At 38.7% G+C, this 23,487-nt stretch overlaps 1 protein-coding gene across 4 annotated transcripts in view; it reads left to right on the forward strand.

Annotated features, from left to right (window-relative positions):
* The window catches only part of vti1a (vesicle transport through interaction with t-SNAREs 1A), a 160,590-nt gene that overhangs the window by 29,602 nt on the left and 107,501 nt on the right, over positions 1 to 23,487 (forward strand). For 2 of the 4 annotated variants that reach the window (XM_017696042.2, XM_017696040.2), the window contains exons 5-6: positions 2,043 to 2,063; positions 8,771 to 8,855. In XM_017696042.2, the coding sequence (XP_017551531.1) occupies positions 2,043 to 2,063; positions 8,771 to 8,855 (106 nt within the window). The remainder of the gene's footprint in view (positions 1 to 2,042; positions 2,064 to 8,770; positions 8,856 to 23,487) is intronic. The other 2 variants (XM_037544009.1, XM_017696041.2) reach the window with 1 other exon arrangement.

The following is a 23,487-nucleotide window of genomic DNA, read 5'->3' on the forward strand; positions in this document are numbered from 1 at the left end:
GCGAGAGCGCGTTGAGTTAGCCACGGCTAAGGGCTGGCTCACGCAAACTTAAATCGACTCGTCTGTAGTGTGATTTTAAACTTTGGCCCGATGAACAATGTGGCAACTTGGGAGTCAGGCTCTGTAATATGGCTTTTCCTTACTATGAGAATAAAGGGGCAAGAGATTTTGTATGTGTGTGCATCTACAATGTTGCCCTCGCTGGTAGATTTAAATATTCCAAAAAGTACATATTTCTGTTAGTGTCCCATTAGTTTATCAAATAAAATAACAAAACCATTTTATTGTAAGAAACCATTTTTTAAAATGACAGTTGAGTAGAAAGAACGCAGCCTCTAATATATTTACATTTGACACATAACTTAGTTTAAATTATGTTTAAGAAAAAAAATATATATATATATATAAACATCTTAAAATATTATGTTTAATATGATGTAAATAAAATTCAAATATTACTTTTTTATATCTAATGCATTGTATCTCCTCTACTGTGGTTATTCTATTTTAAACTGTTTTATCCACTAGCTTTCTCCTCATTCTTTATGTGCTAAAGGTAATTTGGGAGATCAAAACATAGATTCCCAGTTTTACTGACATGTTTCATAATCGCTCCTTAATGTTTCTGAGCTGCAGTCTTGGCTTTGTTGTCAGTCGACAGCATGCATGAGGAAGCGCTTCAGCGCAGTGGAGGCTGCCGTCCGCGCCGACTGCGGCCACACCAGCGCAGTTTAACATCAATCCCATAGACCTCGCCTTTTTAGTCTGAAATCAAGTTTATAATTTATGATCCAAGTCCTCCTGCCTCTTTTCTGATACGATAGCAAATGATTTAAAAATAGAAAAATTCTGAATGACCAGCGCCCACAAAGAGAGATGAGAGGGGTCTAATAATGGCCCAGAGCCTCCCCTTAGATCTGCTAACCTTTAATCTCTCACAAGAAATGGAGATTAAAAAAAATCACCTGCAACGGCTGACAAATTAAGAAACTTGTCCTTCCCCTCTGCTGAATATGTTGTGCGTTCATCATAAGCACGGCTCCCTTTCTATCAAGGACACATTCTATTGTGAAGAGCTTGTTACGGAGGGGTCCTTTAAGTGTTGACAAAAGTTAAATTGTGTTAGTCTCCTCTCAGTGTCTGTGCAGTTACTGTGAGCACTATACTTGGGTTCTGAGCATGTATTACATTGTTATTTATTTATTTTTTATTTATAATTCTCTCTCATCAAACATGAATCAGATCAAATTGTCTAATAGTAATAAGGTCCCGTGCATGTGTATAGGTATGTGCAGGTATCTATATGTGCATGTGTATATGTATGCATGTGTAATGTATTTATGTATACATGTATGCATATGTCCACAATGTGGTGATACAGAGCTAATGTGCTATAGACTGAATACATCTCTACTACAGCAATAGTACATGATTGACAGTGTGTCAGAAGTAATTGGCTAAAATGAAAAAGGTGCACTGCATGGAATAAAGTGTTGTCGAAGTGAGTATAGAGGTATAATTCCTGTAGTGCTCCAGTTAAAGAGCCTAGATCCTCAAAGCCTGTATCTGTACTGTACCCAGTCTGTATCTCCCACTGTACTGTGTGAAATTCTATTTTTTTTCCTTATGCCATATCGAGTGCTGTGATGTGACTGTTTCCCCCCTCCCTTTCCTTGATGATGATAGTTTAGACGCCGAGAGTAGAGAAATCCATTCCCACTCTCTTTGTTTAATGTGACAGCGCGAGAACTTGATCTTTGTTTGTTCAAAAAAGTCGGCATGAGTCTCGTGTTTAGCTTCGTTTAATGTGTTTGTCTGTGATTTCTAAATGCTAAACATGCAAACAGATAAATCGTCAAGGTTAATTCTGTACCCAGCCGCATGACTGATCTGCTTCCTGCCATGTCTCTCCTTTTTATCTATCTCTCTTTCCCTCCCCCCCATGTTTCTCTTTCCCCTCTCTCTCTCTCTCTCTCTCTCTCTCTCTCTCTCTCTCGTTTCTCTTTCCTTTCTCCCTCTGTTTCTGTGCATTCATGTGGCAGTTGATAAAGTTGCGTGAAGAGGTAAGCGCTTCTCTTGCTTCCTGTTTTTACTCCTCTTGTTTCTCCTGAATCTCCCATTTATTCTCCTCCTTTCAGTCCAATTGAAGAAGGCAGTGATCTGATTTTTACCATTCGCTTTTGAATGGCAGTCATTGAGCCTGAGCTCTGTGTGTTGCTCAGTATGAGGAATTAAATCAAAGCCATTTTACCATGCATCTTAAAAGTAATGTTTAATCAACCTGTCAAAACACTTCCCAGATAAGAAACTAGGAGATGGGTGGGGGCATGAGCTTGACAGGCCTTTAGTCTGGGATCCTGCTCATGACGACTGACTGCCTTTACCCACTCCACTGTTGTCATTTAGCTACCACTTTCTTATGATGCTGACTATAATCTAGTATGTTCTTCGTACCTTGCCTATTTACTGCTACTTAAATACAGCACTTTTTCAACATTTGTTTTGTAACCTATATCTGTTTATTAATCCATAGCATGCACATCATTTTAGGTTATCAAACTAATTTAACAGCCAAATACCAGAAACTGACCTTTATACATTCTTAAAATGAAGCTGATCAAATGGGTTTTTCAAGTGATTATTCTTAAAGGGTTTTTTTTTAGTAAGAGCAGTGGTTATATGGTCTTGTGAAAAAGTCAGAAATGGATTCATTTATTTTGTTTCCAGTCAAAACAGCTGTTATTCAAAAAGTTGTATTTGTAACAGTTGTGCCATTGAATGTGTTGTGATTACTTGGATGGGGGGAAATGTAACCAACTTCTAAGACTGAACTTTGGAGGTATGGAAGAATATTCCTGCAGATTTCTTTGAAAAACCAAAAGTCTTTGGAATTGTCTGCCACATCAATGTTTTTTTTACTTTTCCTGATGCTTAAAAATGAATAATTTGGACTTTATGGCCATTTTGACCACTAACCATTACAACTTAAAAGAACCAATAGAATCTGTAAATGGTTCTTTAAATGCCCATTTGGGAAACTTGTTGTGTATGGTTGTTTTAAATTACTTTTCAAAAATTGATTTGTGTAGAACCAAAAAGGGTTTTGTGATTGTTACATGTGATAGAACTGTTACCTGTTTTGGTACTATGTAGAAACTGTTTTGGTAGTATGCCAAAGAAAAAACACTTTTGAAAGCTTTTAGTGGGTAGATCTTTAAAGAGCTAAATATGTAAGTGAGCTCTTAAGAGTGTAAAGAACCTTTTTAAAATCTATAGAACCTCTATGTTCTACACCAATTAATACTTTACTCTAAAATTTGAAGTACAAGCCAAAACCATTTAAACTTGTATTTTTGAAGGTGTGTGGTTGGCATTTCCGGTTTTATAAATCTTTGACATGAAGCAGTGAACCTTCTTTTGTATATTCAGTGATGGTGTATTGTAATTGTATCACTGACTAGTAAATGGCTTTGATCTTTAAAACAGCACAGCAGATCACACTAAATGTATCTCAATTGATGATGGCAATATTAGTGCCGCTATACGGAACAGCCTCATTTTCCCTATTCAGCTCATTCTCATACAATAGTAGGAGTGTTTTTTTTTCTTGTTTTTTTTTTTTTTTTGTGTAAGAGATAAGGGACAGATTTAAAAAGTCTTTCATTGCATTAATCTAACTTGGTTAGATGCGCATTATGGCAAGAAAGGACTGCCATCAGAATCTGTGTGTGTGAGTGTGAGTGTGTGTGTGAGAGTGTGAGAGAGAGAGAGAGAGAGAGAGAGAGAGAGCGCGCTTATTTGGACTTGGGATTCCCCTATTCATAGACACATGCAGCTTTACACAGGCTACAATATCTAAAGATCTCCATTCACAAAGGCAGCTTGTCGTCTTCCATACTTTGCGACGGAGTGGATGGCGCATCACATCTCTCCCAGCCCTCGTAAAAGTGTTTAGCTAGCGATTGCTTATCTTCATAGATTGCAGTGTTTATGATGCAAATTTTCTGATCCCTTGACTCTACTAAGAATGCATTAGGTATTAAAGAAAAAGTATTTTACGTGTCAGAACTGAACCATATCTGACCCCTGTTGAAAAACAGAATGTTAAATGGCCCACATTATTGAAAAATAGTACTTTCTTAAACTTCTTTCTTAAAACTAAGTTTAGTTTTAGTATGTAAACATCGTTGAGGTTTAAAAACATACCATTCACTCTCCAGTTTATTCAGTGCATATATGGAAACAAAGCCTCTAAAACAGCCTGTTTTGAATGTTGTTTTTGTGATGTCATAAAAAAACCTACACATTTGCTGACATCCACCTATTCAGCCTATAGCAGTTTAGCTCTGCCCATTCAGGCTGAAGTTATAAGAAATGTTTCAGCCTGGGCTGCTTTTTGAATGAGGCACAATGCAGGGCTTCCAATCAGAACAGAAGTCATTTTCATGTCAGTCTTAAAGGTGTAGTAACAAAACCAGCTTGTTTAACTTTATACATCAAGAGATGTTAGAAAATGGCCATGTAAAAATTAATTTTTTTTGTGCATAAAACCACACACATTAAAAGTGAATGTCAGGGAAAAAAACAGATACAGGAAATATATAGGATGTAGGCCCTTTTAAGTCACCTGTTTAAGATTCAAATTATCTTCAGAGCTGCATCCAATTCTAGGATATCTTGGGTAACTTCAAACTATACCCCAATTAGTGATATAAAGCACAAACACATCTAAGCAGCATGTTTGGTGAGTAAACCTTACACATGAATTTGAAGAGTACTTCTGTTTTGGAGAAACAATGGCCTCTGTAGGCTATGTGGACTTTTTTTTGTTTTTGGTTTGTTTTTGTGTGTATGTGTTAGACAGAGAGCTAGCGAGCCTCTATTTTTATATATATATAATTTGTGTGTGTGTGTGTGTGTGAGAGAGAGCATGCAAGCCTGTGTATTTGTGTGTCTGTCTGTTTTGGCTATGTCTTCTGTAGGATTGTTTAGTTTTTTTTTTTTTTTTCCTTTTCCAGAGCTGAATAATCCCATCTCTACAAAAGCCACTCCATCCTCCTGCATTCATAATTTAGAGCCCCTCACAATTCTCCAGACTTTGCTACCCTTGACTTGTGTTTTTCTGTATTTCTGTATTTTTTGTGTTTGTCTGCTTTCTCTCACATGACCAAACAAAATGGGATTGAGTATAGATCGGCCTTGGGTCAGAAGATACCTTCAGTGTTCTTGCATATGTCCCCACATTGAAGTGCACTATTAAACTGGGTTTGATTTTCTTTTTTTTCTCTCCCCTGCATATTTCACCTAGCTCTCCTTTTCTTCCTATTTTCCTGAATTTTCATCAAAAGGCTGCATAGCTTATATACACTTAGCCCGCTTTTAAAAACTATACTTTTTCCTCAGCTGGAAAACATGTTTAAATATTTAGCAGCCATATTCACAGCTGTTTGACACTTGTAATTCCTCGTCTTACAAGTCCCAAACAAACCGTGAAAAAGATCATAGTCAGCCTGAATCACAGCTGTCATCATTATTCACTTTGACTCTCCCCTCTTATTGAAATAATAAGGAATCATCTGAACTTTTGAAAATTGTGATAGTAAGCGTCTGTGTTTGATATTGAAAAAAGGGGGGAGAGAAGGGAAGAGAATTCTTTTGAGCAGCGGCTGCATTGTTCCTGGGTCCCTGTTAATAACTCGCAACTGAAGTGCGATTCTTGGTGAAAAAGAGAAACAAAACAAGAGCAAAAAAAGAAAAGAAAGGGGAAAAAAATCACATTTATAGTTTCTTAGAAGGTCTTTGTAGAAAATGTAGGTGTCAGATAAAAAGGCATAAATGCATAAGCAGAAATGGGAAGGGGCGCACACAGACACGTTCACAGACACACCAATATTTATCATGTGCTCTTTAAAAGGAGCTTCTGTTGAACTCCATAAGACCAAAAAAAGAGAGACGAATTTGCTGACAGCCCGTTGCTCTCTAAGCGAGTAAATCAGAAAAGTGTTTTTTCTTTATTCAGGTCAGTTGTCTGGGTATGTGGTTGAGTGATACGTATCCAAATCTTTATTTATTTATTTATTTATTTGGGCTGTATTGGTGTAATTAAAAGTCTTCCTGTCCTGTTGCTGCCCTGTTAACCTCTATGATTTCTTGTATGCACTCCAGAATAGCTCAGAGCCAAGACCTGCCACTTTCAGGTGTTATGAGTTACGACACTGCTGATGTCTACAGGACATGTTAATGTAGAGAGAGCACACTGAGACTCTAGTCCCTCCTCTTTTTCTTTTTCTACACTTCCAGGTAGTCTTGGATTTTCTTTTCTTTGGACGTTTTGAAGGAAAGTACCTGCTTTCAAATGTACTGTCGTCACTTCATCCGTGTGGCCACCTTCACCCTTACCTCCACTGCTGAATGCTTCGAGCCTGAGTGTGTTATTCTAATGACCCCCCCCCCCCCCGAACGCATCAGCCCCCCCAGCCCGAAAACCCCTCCATTTCGCCTGGAAAAGACAGAGAAAGGGAGAGAGGGAATGAATGAGAGAGAGGGGGAGAGAGAGAGAGAGAGAGAAAGAGAGAGAGATTCAAGGAAAAGCTTTGAAGTGGCTTTTCAGCGCGCGAGTCTGCTGGCCGTCTCCCCAAGACGTGTCACCTTTGCCGAGAGGGAATAGGGAAATCACGTTTCGAATGGTAATGATAACATACTAATCACTTGAGCTCTTTGAAGACGGGGGCGCAAGCGACTCTGTCAGTATCCCCGGCTGCCTCGTGCTCCCAGGCACACACAGGCACATCCATGGTCTAGGTGTATTAGCTTAAGCGTTGCATGTCAATACGTCCCCTCCATCTCTGCTGATCCAGAGGGGCTCATTAGGCAGAGCTGGCTCCCTTTTCCCCATGCGTGCACACCACCCCCAATTTTTCTGCTGCTTTCTCTTTTCCTTCCTCTCTCTCTCTATATATATTTATATATCTCTCTCTCTTGCTCTCTCTCTCTGTCTCTGTCTCTCTCTCTGTCTCTCTGTCTCACGCTCTCTCTCCCTCTCCCTCTCTGTCTCACTCTTTCTCCCTCTCCCTCTTACTCCCTCTCTCTCCCTCTCAATCTCTCTCTCGCATTCTCCCTCTTTCTTGTTCACCCACCCTCCCTCTCACCCTTTTTCTCCTTTCTCCAGCTACTACTGTCATACCCCCCCCCCCCCTCCCTTAAACTATTAAAAAAAAAAGTATTTCTGCAATTTTAAATGACATCTGTCAACCGAAGGGAGGAGAAGAAAAAAAAGTTCAGAGTGACTTTTTTTTTTCTTTTTTCTTTTTCCCTCCACCCTCTCTCCCTTCTCTCTGATTGTCAAACTTTGAAAAGTGGAATGTCGTCTATTTTTCATTTTATTTCCTCGGAGTGATTAGCTGGTACATATTTTGACAGCTTAACTAGAACTGGAGCTTCTTTTTTGCCTTTATTCTTTCACTTGCTGTAAACAGGACTAAACGTTAGCATTTTTTTTCGGAAGGGCAGGCCAATATGTATTCTGAGGATAAAACAAGGGTTTGTTAGTATGATATACTATGGACAATATTGTTTCTGTCTGCGGTGAGGTGTGGAGATCTTTTTTGTCTTTGAAAGATTGGTAGAGGCACTTCTGTAGCAAGCTGGAATTTTTTGCAAATGTGTTTTTGTTTTTTTTCCCCTTACCTACAATGGGGTTTATTTTTGTTGCATGTTCTGGAGTCTACTTTGTATACTGTTAAATAGTAATGCACTCCAACACCTCTTTAGGTATCAACACATTTCAGTAGGACTAAGGTTGCATATGAGGTGTATAAAATATTAAACGCTATTTCAATCATATAAATGTTGTCCTCTGAGTATGCTATTAACAGTCTATCTTGACCATGGTTTTAATGTCACATTTATGACCATGGGCTTGAAGATCTATACCCTTGCCCAGGGTGCATAGAGCTTTGAAATGAGATCAAGTCAAGCTGCTTTCCTTCAAAAGTTTAAACGCCTTGTCTTTTTGCATTATTTACAGTGTTTTTATCTTTCATTTGGGTCCTATGAATTACTCAACATGTTTGGTAGAAAGCGAGCGGGAGTCAGGCTTTATAAAACGGGGTTAAGCATCATAAACTAACTCTGGCTTTCTGACCTTAATGCCAGGGCTGCCTACTACTACTGTTTGCAATTCCCTTTATTTGCTGTATACTATGTGGTCCAAACTCTGCAAAGTCCCTGCAGGTTTTAACAGATGTCAGATCTTTTAAAGAGTTTACGTTTCCATGTCTCACGTGCCTGGATTAGGAGATATGTTTGCACATGAGAAGGTTTATGGAGGCACCCCAAATGTGTGCAACATAAGAAAATTAGCTAATCTGAAACTCCAAGTGCTAATTTATTACAGCTCAATTAGCCTTTCCTCCCATGCTAAACTTTGCCCCAGTGTTCAATGTGAGGTAATGAGATCCTGTAATGATGAACACCTACAGAACAAAGCTACAAACCTCAATTAAAAAGGAGAAAGGTGTTTGCTTGGAACCTCATCATTTTTAGCATTTAATTCAACCATAGATTCAGCCCAATTTGTAATGTAAAAAGCTGCATGTAATGCAATTCTGTCCAATTCTTGATGTAAATGTGAACGACTGACATGCATTCATAGCAAAGCTTGCTTATCATGCGTCGACAATGTGGTGAAACGTCTGTCTAAATTGTCTGCTAGCGCTTTCAATCGCTGTCTTTCTCTCATTGTGTTCTGTTTTTGCTTGGTTTGTTTCAGAGAGCACATCTGTTGGACAACACAGAGAGGCTGGAAAGGTCATCTCGGAGACTGGAGGCTGGCTACCAGATAGCTGTGGAAACTGGTAGGCATTGTGGGTAGGGGGGATGAGCGACAGCAAATTGTCTGGCTCGCATGCGTGTTAGAGAAGAGGAAAAAAAGGCCTTGACGACTGGTGACATTTTCAGGAGCACATCAAAGGCAGGCGAGGGAGAGAGAGGTGTAGAGAGGAAGAAGAGCAGGAGCTGCACGTTAGGTGCACACAAAAAACACAGCCTTATTTTCCATGCACCCATCCGTGGATGTGTGCACGAGAGGGAGAGCGAGTGATAGAGTTTTTATTATGGTTTGAAAAGATGTTGGGGAGGGGGAGGAGTATACGGAAATAAACAACGTCAGTGTTCCTTAACGATTTCACGGTTTCGTAAAACAAAACAAAGACCGGGATCTTTTAATAAACCAGTTTCTAAATAAAACATCCTCAACACCATCTGAATCATATGCCTATCTTAGGGTTAGGTTTCATCTTTAAATATAAGAAAATGAGCTCATTTAGATCTGAAATAGATTAAATCTGTAGGCATATTTTTTCCTTCCCCCCTCATGCTGACTGTCACCGTGTTATTGAGGCAGAGTGTATTCCTTGGAGACGTATCAAAGCTCCTTCTTCAAGAAGCAACTGGCTTTCTTTGGCTTCCGCTGTAGTTTTGAAAAGTTTGTTAATTTACACTATAATGGCAGAGTGGCTCATGTGTGACATCGACAGAGTTAATAATTCAAGCCGAGAAAGGGTTGCACAGACCACGGGCGTTTGATGTTTCACGAGCAGAACTCACAAATTCATAAATACAATCTGCATCCCCTGCTTAAAAATTTAGTTTCATTTGTTTCAGATCATCCCATGCTCATGCAGGACGATTTTTCTTTTCCCCCCTTCTCCTTTTCTCCTGCCTTGCATAATATTTTGGCTTTTTCAGTGCACAATGCGAAGGCCCTTTGTTCTGCTCCTATTCAGTTTTTTTTTTTTTTTTTTTTTTTTTTTTACTTTCGTGCGTCCATTTGAGTCTCCGCCGGCCGACTGGTCCGTACCAAAGCGACGGACCACACGCTTCACTAGCAGTATCAGACCTCCTGTGTAGGGCTCCTTCCCCTTTAAAGGACCGCTTCTCTGTCCTCGCGACCCGTAGGGTCCTGTGTCTCCTCTGCCCTTGCTGTGTGTGCTGCGAGCACTGAACAATGCGTGTTTGCCCAGCTCTGCTCTGTGCTAACCGCAGCGTAGAGGAGCAGTGGCGGCCCGGCCTGTGAAGAGCCGCTAATCCCCGACCCTCTCACCCTGAAACTCAAACCCGGAGCCCCCCACACACACACCTGCTGCTCTCTGAAGCTCAGCCGCAGGTACCCCCCAAAACCAAAACCAGATTGACGCAAAGCAGGCAGAAAGGTGAGCAGAACAAACGCGCTCCGTCCAGCACAAAGACGATGCATACAGGGCACTGTGTGCGGTCAGATAGTGGTGGAGTCTGTACAGGGAGTAGAACTGATCCTGTGCCTCTATTGCTCACAGTGGAGACTGAGCCTCCTGAAGGATTGTTTTAACTAGGGTCTGACCGAGATGAATATTTGGTCATAAAAAACAATTTTAGGGAGTGAAAGATCCAAACTTATACTGAGCTAATTATTTGATATAATTTATTATGATCGACAATTAAACAAATTAGCATTAGTCATATTCAAACGGTATAGTAAAATTTGTGGTATGTGTGGTATGAAGTGAATCAGACTTGACAATTCACAAAAAAACAAGCATGTGCTTGCTTTTTGTTTATTGTCAAATCTTATTCACTTGATCCAACTCAAATACACAGCTGGAACTTGCCAATACAGTGTAAACATAAAACCAGACACTAATAAATTACATTTTTTTTAAACAGATAATCTAAATGATCTCTCACAATATAGAGGTTATTGTTGACTGAACATCAGAATTCTGCAGATTTCTTTAAAACTATAAGAAAGTCTCTCGGAAAGAGCAGAAGCTGTAATAAAGGCAAAAGGTGGACGCACCAAATAGTGAAAAATCTGATAGTATTTTAATTGTTCAGGCTTCGGTGTCATTTTCTGTTAAATATGTTTTTAGATTTTTTTTCTTATGCTAAAAATGAGCAACTCTTAAATTATAGCGGTTTGACTGGAAATTAAATGAATAAACAAATGGCCTATGACTATGAAACCAGATGTTTCGTGTTGGAACATTGTTATAACAATGTTATAACGCTTACAAATAGCATTTAACTAAGCCATTTTTAAACATAACTTTTGTCAAAATTAGCTGTGATGTCTGCCGAACACAGTAGATCCATAGTATTGGTTGATTTTAGTTTATTATTGATATTGCTCAGTCACTAGTGTTAATGCACATACAACAAAGCGACTCACCTACATCTAGATTGATTTTTTTGTTCTGCGTCTGCATTCTCCACATCTTTATATACAAGTTAGATTATATGCAAACAGTATCTCTATTGGCTTTGGTATTTGTCCAACAGTTTTGCTGGTTAATGGTGAAAAGGATAAGTGTGTGTCAAATGAGTTCATCTACCGTGAACATTTCCTATGGATTTCTGTTAAAAACATCTCAGTATATGCATATGATATAAGCAATCATGTCTCAAAACATATGTACTCATGGCCTTATGTTGTGAGCATTTAGACCTTAGAGCAGTCAAAAAGGGAACGTGATCTGATGAGTTGTCTTCTTCTCTTTTTAAGAAAGCTAAAAAAGAGCTTGCCCTCAGCCATTCAGTGTGATAGCTGGTCAGGTCTTGAAGAACAGTCTACTTGTAGAAATTATGCACTTAAAACAGCATTCCAGTAAGGGCTGAGGCTAATGCACCCTGAAGACAGCCCAGCTCCTTATTATTGATTTAATTACTCATTGTGTGGTGTTTAAAATACATTTTCTACTATGTGCATATTTTATGTACAAGTATATGAAAAAGCACTTTGATTTCTTGCAAGCGTGTGGTCGGTCTGTCAATAATGTAAATGATGATGAGCCAACACTTCATTTTATACGCCAGCTTTTATCAGCTATTGCCAAATTACTATCCATTAAAACAAAATATTTAAGGTTTTCTTTTGTATCGTTACTGCCCTTGATTTATTATGAAAATAGTGCTTGAATCAAGCTTGAATGAGTGCTCCTAAACAGTGCTGGTAAGCAGGCTCTGTGTGACTGTGTTTATGATGGTGATAAAGAAATGGTGGGGGGTGTTTGGGGGGGTATTTTTGGTGTGTTAAGTCCAACTGTGGTGTGTCAGGAGCTCTCCAGGCCCTTTGAGAAATATTGAGGGTGCACTCTGGACATGCAGAGCTATTTACCACACTGTTTGTCTCATAAATAAAGTATGGGATGTCATTAGGAGAGGGCACCCACTTTAAAGCAGTCTCAACCGGAGGCGAAGCGCTCTAAAGTGAGACTGGAGCCACGGAGGAAGGAATGAAGTAGCCAATTTAAAGGCATTTAAATCAGAGATGTCCCAGAGCCTATAAGCACCAAATGAACTCTAATCAAAGAAGTGCTTTGACTCTTTGTGCAAGGAAAGGGTTGACCAGTCACTTGCAATTGGGAAACCTTAGGATGAGCGATGAGGAAAAGATATAAACTCATGATACTTGAAATTTCCATGAGACACCATCAGTATCACATTGTTTATTTTTATGATGTTTAGAAACAGGCTGCAGTGTGCAAAATTCTCCAGCAAAACAGCAGAGCTGTTACTATACATATAATAATAAGAGAAACTATACATATAACCTTGTTTAAGTTTATCATTTGCAAAAAACAAACTATTTGTAAAGGAGCTGGGAGAAAAAAATAATAATTGAATAAAGGACTGACATCTACTATGCAGTTTCTGCAGCTACTAGACACTTGTTTTTGTTATTTACAGACTCTCAGTAACTTTCTAAATCTGTTTTGGTTGTTTTGTTATTTTCTTTAATGATCTGTGCAGGTGCTCACTGTTCTGATGCCCATGATATACTCAGAAAAATGTACTGTGATGTAAGTTATCATGTTACCGGAAACATATAATAGTACTATCCATCTGTAGAAATACCAAATCAACTCTAATAAGAGTTCAAATTTTGTCAAATTAGTTTGAGCGATAAGTCATTCACGATTAATCATTAAATGACCTGCCTAAAATCAAGGGAATAACCCATAAATATATCAAAACAGAGATTTCGAGATGTAAAAGCTGATTGGCAAACCTGTGCTCTAAGCCATTGTGATATATTTGATATATGCATATTTATGATCGTATACATTAATTGAATTCTGTATTAGAGCACTGTAATACATATGCATGTATATGAAGTTAATAGCCTGAAGCAGTATTAAACACCCGGTTTTCTTTAATCCGAGGACCTGAAAGTTATAGGTTCATGATTTTGTGGCCAAACACTAAAAAGTTAATGGAACTACTGGAATACGTAATGATGGGCTATTGAAAGTTCTATATTCTAAAGTTCTGAAGTTATATTTAACACTCATTTCTATGTCAATTTAAAATGTACTTAAATGCCATGACCAGGGCTAGCTTTGAATGTACCACAGTCGATATCCAGCAAGTCCTTCTCTATAATTTTGCAAACTCATTTGTGATTTCCTCACATTGCTGTGCAGCACACTGTCTCTTGGAGAGCATGGATGAAATTAGAGATGAGTCAGAATCTTTGCATAGTCATGAAAGTCTAGCAAGGAGAGTAAATTATGATTTTAATATGCAAATTAGCCTCTTCTCTAATGCTCTACATTCTTATGATGAACTTTGGGATGTCTGAGCTCTGTACTCCACCAGAGGGAAGTGAAGAGACTGTATCTCTTTAGTCAGAATTTCTTATCTCTTTAGTCTAAAGAAGGAAGTGTAGAAAGGCTACTGCCGCTGGACAAGACGTAGAGCATCTTGCTAGCAAGAGGGTCTCTGGCATCTGTTGTTTATTGGAGCTAAAATTAAATGAAGCTTTTTTTTTTTTTTTTTTTAATTGAGTGAAAATTGGTCAAACAGTATTTTATTTGTCTGTAAATAGTTAATCCCATCCCTAAGCTGTAATATTTCCAAAGTAGTCAGGTGAAACTCTTACACTGAGCTCAGACTTTTAAATGTTGTGCATGTTTGGAGACGCATGAGATGTTTAAAATAATTTAAATGAAGAATTGTATAAATTGTAGTATGTGTTCACTAATGAGATTGGAGTTGTTTGAGTGGACAAACACTATTGGCTGAAGTAAGCAGAAGGTGACAGAGGGATGGTTAAGGTTGGCAGTGGCCTGTGAGGAGGGCACTGCTGGCCTTTGAGCGTGAAGCAGCAGCGGTGTCGGCTCTGGATCGATGGGGCAAAATGAAACCAGCTCATTAGGGATTGATTTCAACAGTGTTTAGATAAGCAGAGAGGGTCGGGCCCTGGCCCCTGGGGCCCTCGCCGGGGCCCAAAGTTCACGCAGAGCCAGGTAGAGAGCAGCTCCACAGGCCATCAACTTTATTAGCACCCAGATAAGCTGATTAGGCCTTGTCAATCAAAGGTGCCAATGACTCAATCAAGAGCCCCTTTCTTTCTTTCTGTCGCTCTCTCTCGCTTTCTCTTTTTTTTTTTTGTAATAAATCATTGAAGCGACCAACAAAGCAGCAGCCATGGCGGCTAAGCTAAGCAGCCCTGCAGTTGTCACCAAGGCAGACGTGAGGACCCTGTGATGATGTGACGAGTATATTAAAGAGTACATCAATTTGTTTTAGAGCAGTTTGATTTTTTTTCTGCTGGTATTAAAAGAGCGAGTGGTGGTGGGGGGGTGGGGGGCGTCATCAATGAGGGTTTCACGGAAAAGCCGAGTGTGTCGGGTTAGGAATAAATAAAGAAATAAATGATGGAATGAAGAAATAAATAATTATATTTTGTAAACATTAAAAAAAAAATTGCTGCTCCCTTTTGAAGCCAAGCGTGGCTTTGAGACTTGCTGTGTCAGTCCATGGGTGCTGGAGTGCCCTAGTAACATACACGCACTTGTCCCTGTCTCTCCACATCTCTTCTCCCTCTCTCTCTCCATCTCTCTCTCTCTCTCTCTCTCTCTCTCTCTCTCTCTCTCTCCCCCTCTCCTCACTGTAATGCTGTCTTTCTTTTTCTTTAAGATTTAATATAAACAGTGAGCAGTAAGCTCTGATAACGGAAAACACTTAGATTTGATGCATCTTACAAGTTGTTTTAATTGACTTCTGTTTAAACTGCATGTTTAGCCATAGTTAACTTTGTGATTCTTCTTTTCTGCTTATAAAAAATTGTATATTCAAACTTTTGATAATGATTAATTACTTTCTAAGACACAGGGTGCAGTCAGTAATTTCCTTTTTTGTGCAAGTCTACCTATTTGTCTATAGTATAAGTGTCTTACTTTTGCTTTGTATAAATTTTCAGAGCTTGAATAAATGTTATTTATTCGTTTTTAAAGTAAGAATAATTAAAGAGTTCGGAACAAAGTTTGTAAATAGGTTTGATGCAAAGTCGACGCATTAAAATTCATTTACTCATTTATTTTGTATCAAAAACGTTTTTTTTTGTTTTGGGTTTTTTTTTTTACAAACTTTACATTTTTACATTTATGGTTTTTATTTGATTTAAGTGCCGTCTTCTATCTGTGTCATTATTTCATGACAATTTATAGTATAGGCTTTTTTTGTTTCTAATGTTTCAGCACAAAGGCATCTTTAATGAGGACAATTTGGTGAAGTAGATTTCCTCGAGGTATAGCATAGAATATAACTTGGGGGTTTGTAGTTTGATGAAATCTGAATGCTGTATTGTGTTTCAAAAAGAATATGACGTTATTTGATAATTGTTTGATTCATGGAGCTGAGCCATGAGAGTTTGAATATTTTAAAGCCTGAGTTTGAGTTAGGCAGAGAGGAAAATCCAGCTAGAATAGACTTTCTTGGGGAAATGTTTGTCTTATTCTTTGTAATGAGTGCATTTTTTCATAATAAATGTAGTTTTAGTTTCCATGTTGCTTCAATAAAGCTGCTTAGGAGTTTGCGCATTACTTCAGACAGGTTTATATTGTCTCGTGTTGGTATTTGTCATATATGTAGACAGGCTGTTAAAAGTTATATGTTGTGGCAGCTTGTGAAATGAAGATTTTTAGAATGTGTGTGTGTGTGTGTGTGTGTGTGTGTGTGTACACGAGTGATATAACGTTTTCTACTCTGTAAATCTACCCACGGGTGAGCTGTTTATCGCCAAACCCCCCGGCAGATGAAAGGCGAGGCAATAATGATTTTCTTCTCCCCTAATCGGGCCTTGTCAGCGAGGCGTCTTATCGTGGAGAGGAAAATGACACCGATCCTATCGACAGGCCCAGAGTCCGAGTCCGTGGCGTTCCCCCCCAATCACGCCGGACCCGGCCTTGCCGTATCTAGCGCCGCCACAAACGGCAGGCGACGCTTTTTTCATCTGGACTTCAAAAACGGGGCTCGTCATTAAAATTGCACCCGCGTTCGGCTGCAGGGATCAGCCGCTCCAGAGCGAAAATGGGATGTGGGAGAGGAGGCTCGCTAAATGTGCTAATTCTGTCCTCACATGTTTACGGCTTAATTTTAATCGGTTTGAGCGAGGAAGGGGAGGAGGACGAAGGGGAGGGGAGCGAAAGAAAAAGCTTCGCATTGCAATAAATCGCCATTATCTTTGACACCGAAGGACTCAGCTGTTCCAAGGATTTGGGGGTCTGCTGGCAACAGTGTTATATTGAGACGCACACAAAAAAAAGTGTTTACGCTTGAACTGTGGTAGCTAAGGTGCAGTCTGTGGTTTTAGCCCGGCCAGACAAAAGGCGAAAGTTGCACAATGGCAAGCCGGCACACAGCCTCTTAATGCAAGAGCAGAACCAACACACTCAAGTAGCCTGGATGTGTGGTGGTGGTGGTGGTGTTGTTGTTGTTGTTGTTGTTGTTGTCTGACTCCTGCTATCTGAAATCCCAGCCTGTCTTAGTCAAATACGCCTCTTTTAACAACCACAACTTACTACAGAGACAAGTCTAACTATTCTTTCCTCCAGACAGAAGAAGGGAATGAGTCAGTCTAAAACAGTATTTGTATTCCTTTATATATTGCTAAGTATCAATGAAATGTTTTGTAGAAAGAGAAGAAAAAATTACTTATGGGAACAGCCTTGCTGATTAGATGCAATGCATAAGAAGTGTTACCATCTTACTAATTGGGCTAGCACTAGGAAAACAGGGAAGATTCACGGAAGGAGGAGTAAAGCGGATAAAAGATTGTTATGCCGCTTTTATCATTCTAGGCTGAGGGGAGGGAACATTTTGGCAACTGAATATTGTTAAGCGTAGATATTACATACAAAGTGTTTTTATGAAGATGAAGCTTATTGTCAATTGGTGTACATGGTTTTCTACACATATGTATTCACAGTATAATTAACTTACAAGCAAGTTTTTTTTTTTTATCTTGACTCAACCTTATACAGCAACTGTGCAGCTGAAGAAACCTAGCTGATGTATTTCTGAGGGCATTTGAATAATGAAATGGTGAGGTAATAGCTAAGCTATTAAAACCTGTTTTATTTATGTTTATATGCATGTGAAAAAGTTCATTTCAGCTGTATCACGGAAGTGCGAAAGTGTAAAACATATTGACATTACGAAATATAAGTTCATTTATACTTACAACCAAAACATCTTGTAGATAAATGTATATAATAATATAATAAATCATTCTCTCTGTATCTTGTTGCTGTCATAAAAGACCTCAAAATTATAAGTGGAATCTTTTAATGTAACATAAAAAAACTTCAGAGGTTTTTTTTTTGCCCCAAATTCCTATTGGTCATCATGAAATATTCACACAATGTAAACATCAGCGTGCATTGTGTAAAAAAAAAAAAATGTTTTAAAATGAAAGATTTGTTATGAAAGCAATGGTATGTCTTGTGTAGTATCTGTGTTTTTCCTGTGCAACATAAATATGTTTATACATACACACATGAACAGACACCCCCTGCCAACCACCCACCCACACAGTGTTTCATTGACCTTTGATTGACACAGAGGAAGCGCGAGAGCGGATGCCTGAGATGGATTGCGTTAAATAAAACTGTTTTGGAAGGAAATGGAAGACAAAAGTGAGTTCTCTGGACCCCCATGGGCGCTTCTTCATCGGCCGCTTTAAAGAGCTGGCACATCTGAGGCACTGCCATATCAAAAAAGAGAGAGAGAGAGAGAGAGAGAGAGAGAGAGAGAGAGAGATGAAGTAAAGGGAAAAGTAGAGGTGGGGGCTTGGGGGAAGTGCTGCTACCTTGTCACTGCGGGACGAGGATCATAAACATTAATTGTGTGATGGGAGTGACATAGTGATGACAGAAGAGTGATGGCAGTTAAAAAGCAATCCTAATTCACTGAGGATTCTCGGGGACTTGGGTGGCTGAGATTTGGAGAGCAGCAGCTCGTCGCACTGAGTCCTACAAAAGCAGTCAGAGACAAAGGGCCAGCATTCAGAGTTCATTTATTGCGTCATCACTTACACTCTTGTTACTCTTACTACTTCTTTTTTTGTGGTAAAGATGGAAGGAGGAGGGCGTTAATATGCATATAAAATATTGCAGAGTTAAATATTGTACAGGAGATGTGGCCCACTTTAATATTAAATGCATAATCTTATTTTTAGGCTAGGTTAATTGTATTTAAGCATCTTAAATTATAGCATGATGTCAGAATAAGTGAAATGTATGGTTGCAGCAAGTGCTAAATAAATATATATATATATATATATATGTGTGTGTGTGTGTGTGTATGTATGTGTATGTGTATATATATATATATATATATATATATATATATATATATATATATATATATATATATATATATATACATATACACACACACACACACACACACACATATATACATATGCACACACACACACACACACACACACACACATATATACATATATATATATATATATATATATATATATATATATATATATATATGTGTGTGTGTGTGTGTGTGTGTGTGTGTGTATATATATATATATATATGTATTCTTTTGATAGCATGCCAGTCACAAAGATTTTGTATTAAATAAATACATTTAAATTTATTTAGAATTACATAGAATTTGTGTTTCTTTCATTTTTAAAAACATTCTTTATGTTGCAATACGTTCTTCTGTCAACCATTTCATTTATGCTTATTGAGTGTCTCTCATGTTTGACCTCATACCTGATTTTCACCTTTTGTCAGATGTTACAGTCATTAGACCCTGTTTTATTAACCACAGTTGTCCAAGTGTTGTTGCTGCTATTCTTTAAATGAAATACGGGCCAATATGTGGGTGTTCGTTGAGCGCTTGGCCACCCTCGGGTTGCAGCGGGGTAGAATAAAGGGCATCATTAGTGCTGTCCGTCTGTCCCCTCAGCGGCCGCTTGTGTCGTGTCGCCCCTCAAAGTAGCTTCCTCTTTTGCAGGCCGCGCCCCGGGCCGGGGTGGCCGCGGGCTCAGGACGCCCGCCGAACATAAAACGGCCCACCCGAGCTGTCAGCTGGGGGCTCCATCTGTCAGTCAGTGGGACAGCTTCACTTTTGTCTGGAGGGGAGGGGTGGGTGGCAGGACCGGGTCTACTGCATGCCTCGTTTTATGGAGCAAACAGTGCTTAGCGAATGAAGTGAGCCATGGACCAGTATTTAACTTAAGTACTCCCTCACTTCTTACATGAGTGGCGTTGACCCGTTGGAACTGAGACGTGTCTTAATTATATGGCCACTAAGTATTCCACTGCAGTCTCCATGGTTTTAAAATGACTGCTAATTGTAGTAATTGAGTTTTTCAAAATTAGGCCAAAATTGCTATACAGCCTCCATTTGTTTTATTTTAATTCAAATTTTTCAAGCCCTCCTGTCTCTCTGCCTGTGGACACTGATCTATATTCCATGTTGAGTAACCGCTCAGAAGTTTTGGTGTCCTTTGTTGTAACCTTGGAGGTTTAGATAGTTTGACTGCCATATAAATGAACGTGCCTCTTGACGGGAGATGATGGAGGTGCAGTCTGCAGAGTGACACATAGGCTGCGCCCTTGAGCCACCGTAAAGACAGAGCCCTGTGTGGCGCTCTCTCTCTCTCTCTCTCTCTCTCTCTCTCTCTCTCTCTCTCTCTCTCTCTCTCTCTCTCTCTCTCTCTCTCTCTCTCTCTCTCTCTCTCTCTCTCTCTCTCTCTCTCACACTGGAGGTCTCCACCACTCAGTCCTCACCACTAAAGTCTTTGGATGATTCTCCTGGAGCAGAAAGAAAGTTCCTGAAAAGGGGAGATTTGCTTACAACCTTCAGATAGTCTTTGAGTTTTTCTTTATCTGTTACAGTTCCGGTCTATATATGTAGTTGTGCACACATGGATGGTGTATATACATACTCAGATGATTGTTGGTCTGATTTGGCTTCCTCTCAAAAATACCTAAAAAAAAAATCTGCATTTCTTTGACAATTAAATCAGATTTATCAAATACCTGTACATTGTTCACAAAGTTTCTAGGCGTTTATATGAATTTGTATTTCCTTTGTATTCTTCAGAAAGGCCTTGTCCACTTTAGAAAATTCGAATCAAATTCAACTACAGAACTAATCTTCAAGGTTAATCCTGATTGAATGCGTTCCTGTTAAAAAGCTGATTCTTAGTCTCACAGCTGGTCTGAAGTGGTTGGACTGCCTTGACTCCATTTCATGATCATAAAAACCAAACCAAAGAAAACATTTTCTGTTAGACTTGAGGTTTTTGTGCATACAGACCCTTTTTTTGCTTGTTATTGTAGAATTATTGGTATAACCTCCACTTTTACAATAAAATCCCCTTGAATGGATTTGGAATTCAACTGGATCTGATGGAAGCAGAATTCTTTTGTATTTCATCGGTAGTCGATCATTCTTTAAACACAGAAGACAGCCAGCTAAAGTGCACTCCATCCTTTCTTTCTCTGTTCAAATAATTTACCCTACTGTTTTGTTATATCCAAAACATGTTACAACATAGACTATTCTGTTTTCTTCCATACAGACTCTTCTAAACGTTCATTATATATCTCAGAACTTAACTGAGCCTGGTGTACTTTTATTATTTCACTCTTTAATTTCTAACTTTTCAAATTATTTTGATTGCTTTACATGTTAGTTTCAGCAATTTGCTTTTTCCGTCTGTTTCTACCTCTGGATTTCTGAAACGTCTACCATTTCCACTTCTAGAGGCTTATGTTGTTGCATTTGCACAGTATCTTAGTTTCTTTTTTAATGAGCTCCTAATGAAAGACAGACTGGAGAGGAAAGTCATTTAAATTGCTCTGTGCATAATGCTTTATGCATAATTCCGTCCGTAATTGTGTAGAAATTAAATGTTGTTGAAACAGCATTGCAGGTGGAAGATAAGTGAGAATCGGAGCCATTTATGTTTGTTTAGTGAGAGAATAATTGTGTTCTAGAGTCCTTTTTTCATCCACTGAAGGGTCCTTGCAGGGTGTATAAATATAAACAAGCCACACAGACATTCCCACGAACTCTCACAAAGGGCTGCATGATTATGATCGTAACGTAAGCTCCTACAGATAAAGGTGTTGTGGTGGAAAATAAATATTAATGGTGTTTTACTAAGTGAGAGATCCTATATTCAATTTATATATTCAGGATTGTTTTCCCTCCAATGTTCCCCTGAAGCTACGCTACATTTCTGTAGATGCTTTCTAATTTCAGTGTTTTCATGAAATGATCTCAGAAAGCACCATATGTACTATCTGCTGAAATGCACTCATATTTCTATACATATGAAAACAAATGTTCTACTAAACATGTCAAATACTTACAACTAACAACTTTAAGTTCTGTGAACTTTACGGACACTCGATACTGTAATATTTCAAACAAACACTAGTGATCCTTTGCCTTTAGTCCCTAAAGCGATTAACGTTACCTCTGTTTCAGAGTGAAGTCACTTCCAGAGAAGGAACAAACAAAGGCTGTAACAGCATAATTTAAATCTTCAGTACCTTCACAAAACAGTGTCACAAGGGGTTCTTTGTGTGAGGACCCTGAAGAACCGTGTTTGAAAAAGATTTGTGAGTGAAGAAGGTTTTAAAGAACCTTCACATCATATAAAGGTTTGGTATAAATTTAAGAGCTCTTCACAGAACATTTACATCATGGAGAAACGGAATGTTTCTTTACATTGTCCAATCTCATTTACAAAAACGGTTCTGAAGAACCATTCATCGCAGTGTTATGGTGGTTCGTTAAGGGGTTTTCTAAGGGGATCAGACAAAGAACCCTTTTTGGAAACTTTATTTGTAAGTGTGTTCGATACCAATTCCTGATCAATACTTTTTCCTTACCTTGTTTTGAGTCAAAACAATATTATAGTATACAAGCATATATTCACATATGTGAAGTATATATAGGACACAGACATTTTTGATACTTGATAAATGTTGAAGTAGTTTGATTGGTACTATAAAAGTATTATATTCTATAAATTAATGTTTGAAGAGACCGTGGCAATCCTGGACCACCTGGATTTATTTGGGCCAAACATTGGTGTGTCCGTGTAGGCATGAAGTGTCCGGGAGGAGCGCAGTGAACAGAAGGTGCCTCTTCAGAACTCACACCTGAGCCCCTGCCATTCTCTGTCTCTGTCGCTCTCTCTCTCTCGTGCTCTCTCTGCGGTCCTGTCCTGTCCTACTTTACTCTGGCCCATCCTGCCCTTTGATTTGTGCTACTTTGCTAGCCACAGATCATCGGCACACTTCACACACACTGTTTCCCTCACAGCATCGCATGTTTATGCAGATACATTTCACAAACGGCCATCAAGTAAGTGGTCAGTTGCTCAGTCATTTTCTGCTAATTTGAAATCCTTGTGGTAGTCCTGTTTCCTGCTTAACCTGTGAGTTGATGTTCATGCAATAGACTTACCCATCTAAACTTTTCTTGTTTACCCAAAGTCAGGTTCCTTTCTTGATGCAACTTTTCTTTGTGTGGTGTTTGAAGACGCTTAGCATGATGAAAGTTAGGGAAACAGCTGTCTACCTTTTCTCCAAAAGCAGAAAACTAGTTATTCCCTTTGTGTGCTGTATTTAAAATTTCATAAGTGCTGATATTTTGTTTCACTAATAATCCCAAAATGTCAGAATCCACTGTATTTTTTGGAGAAACCTCAACTCCATGGTCATCTTAAGATAAAATGAATCTTAAGATGAAATTCCTAGTTTGTCAGAATGTCGAAAGCAATTCCAAATACAACACACTGGGAACATCTAAGTAGTTTGATTCATCTCTATGCGGAGGTTAATTGATTAGCCCGGTCACAGTTATTACATTACATTGTGATCAGGTGATTATTTGAGCTGGTCAGTTATTTTCATCAATAAAAAATATTTTCATTTTCTCAATAGAGATGAATTACACTTTTTTTTTTTTCAAAATTTTTGCATAGTTTGATGGTTGAGATCTAAACAGTGTTATTCAGTTGTTTGATGTGAAATGGTTCTTTGTAGAGAAACTTTCTTTCCAGTGGAGATGATAGAAACCAGGAGCTGTGATGTCTACAACACAAATATGGTCATTCTATTTACTCTCCAAAACTAACAGTGAATCTATATGTCTTCTTGAGTTTTTAT

The sequence above is a fragment of the Pygocentrus nattereri genome, chromosome 13 (assembly GCF_015220715.1).
Source record: "Pygocentrus nattereri isolate fPygNat1 chromosome 13, fPygNat1.pri, whole genome shotgun sequence".
Taxonomy (NCBI): domain Eukaryota; kingdom Metazoa; phylum Chordata; class Actinopteri; order Characiformes; family Serrasalmidae; genus Pygocentrus; species Pygocentrus nattereri.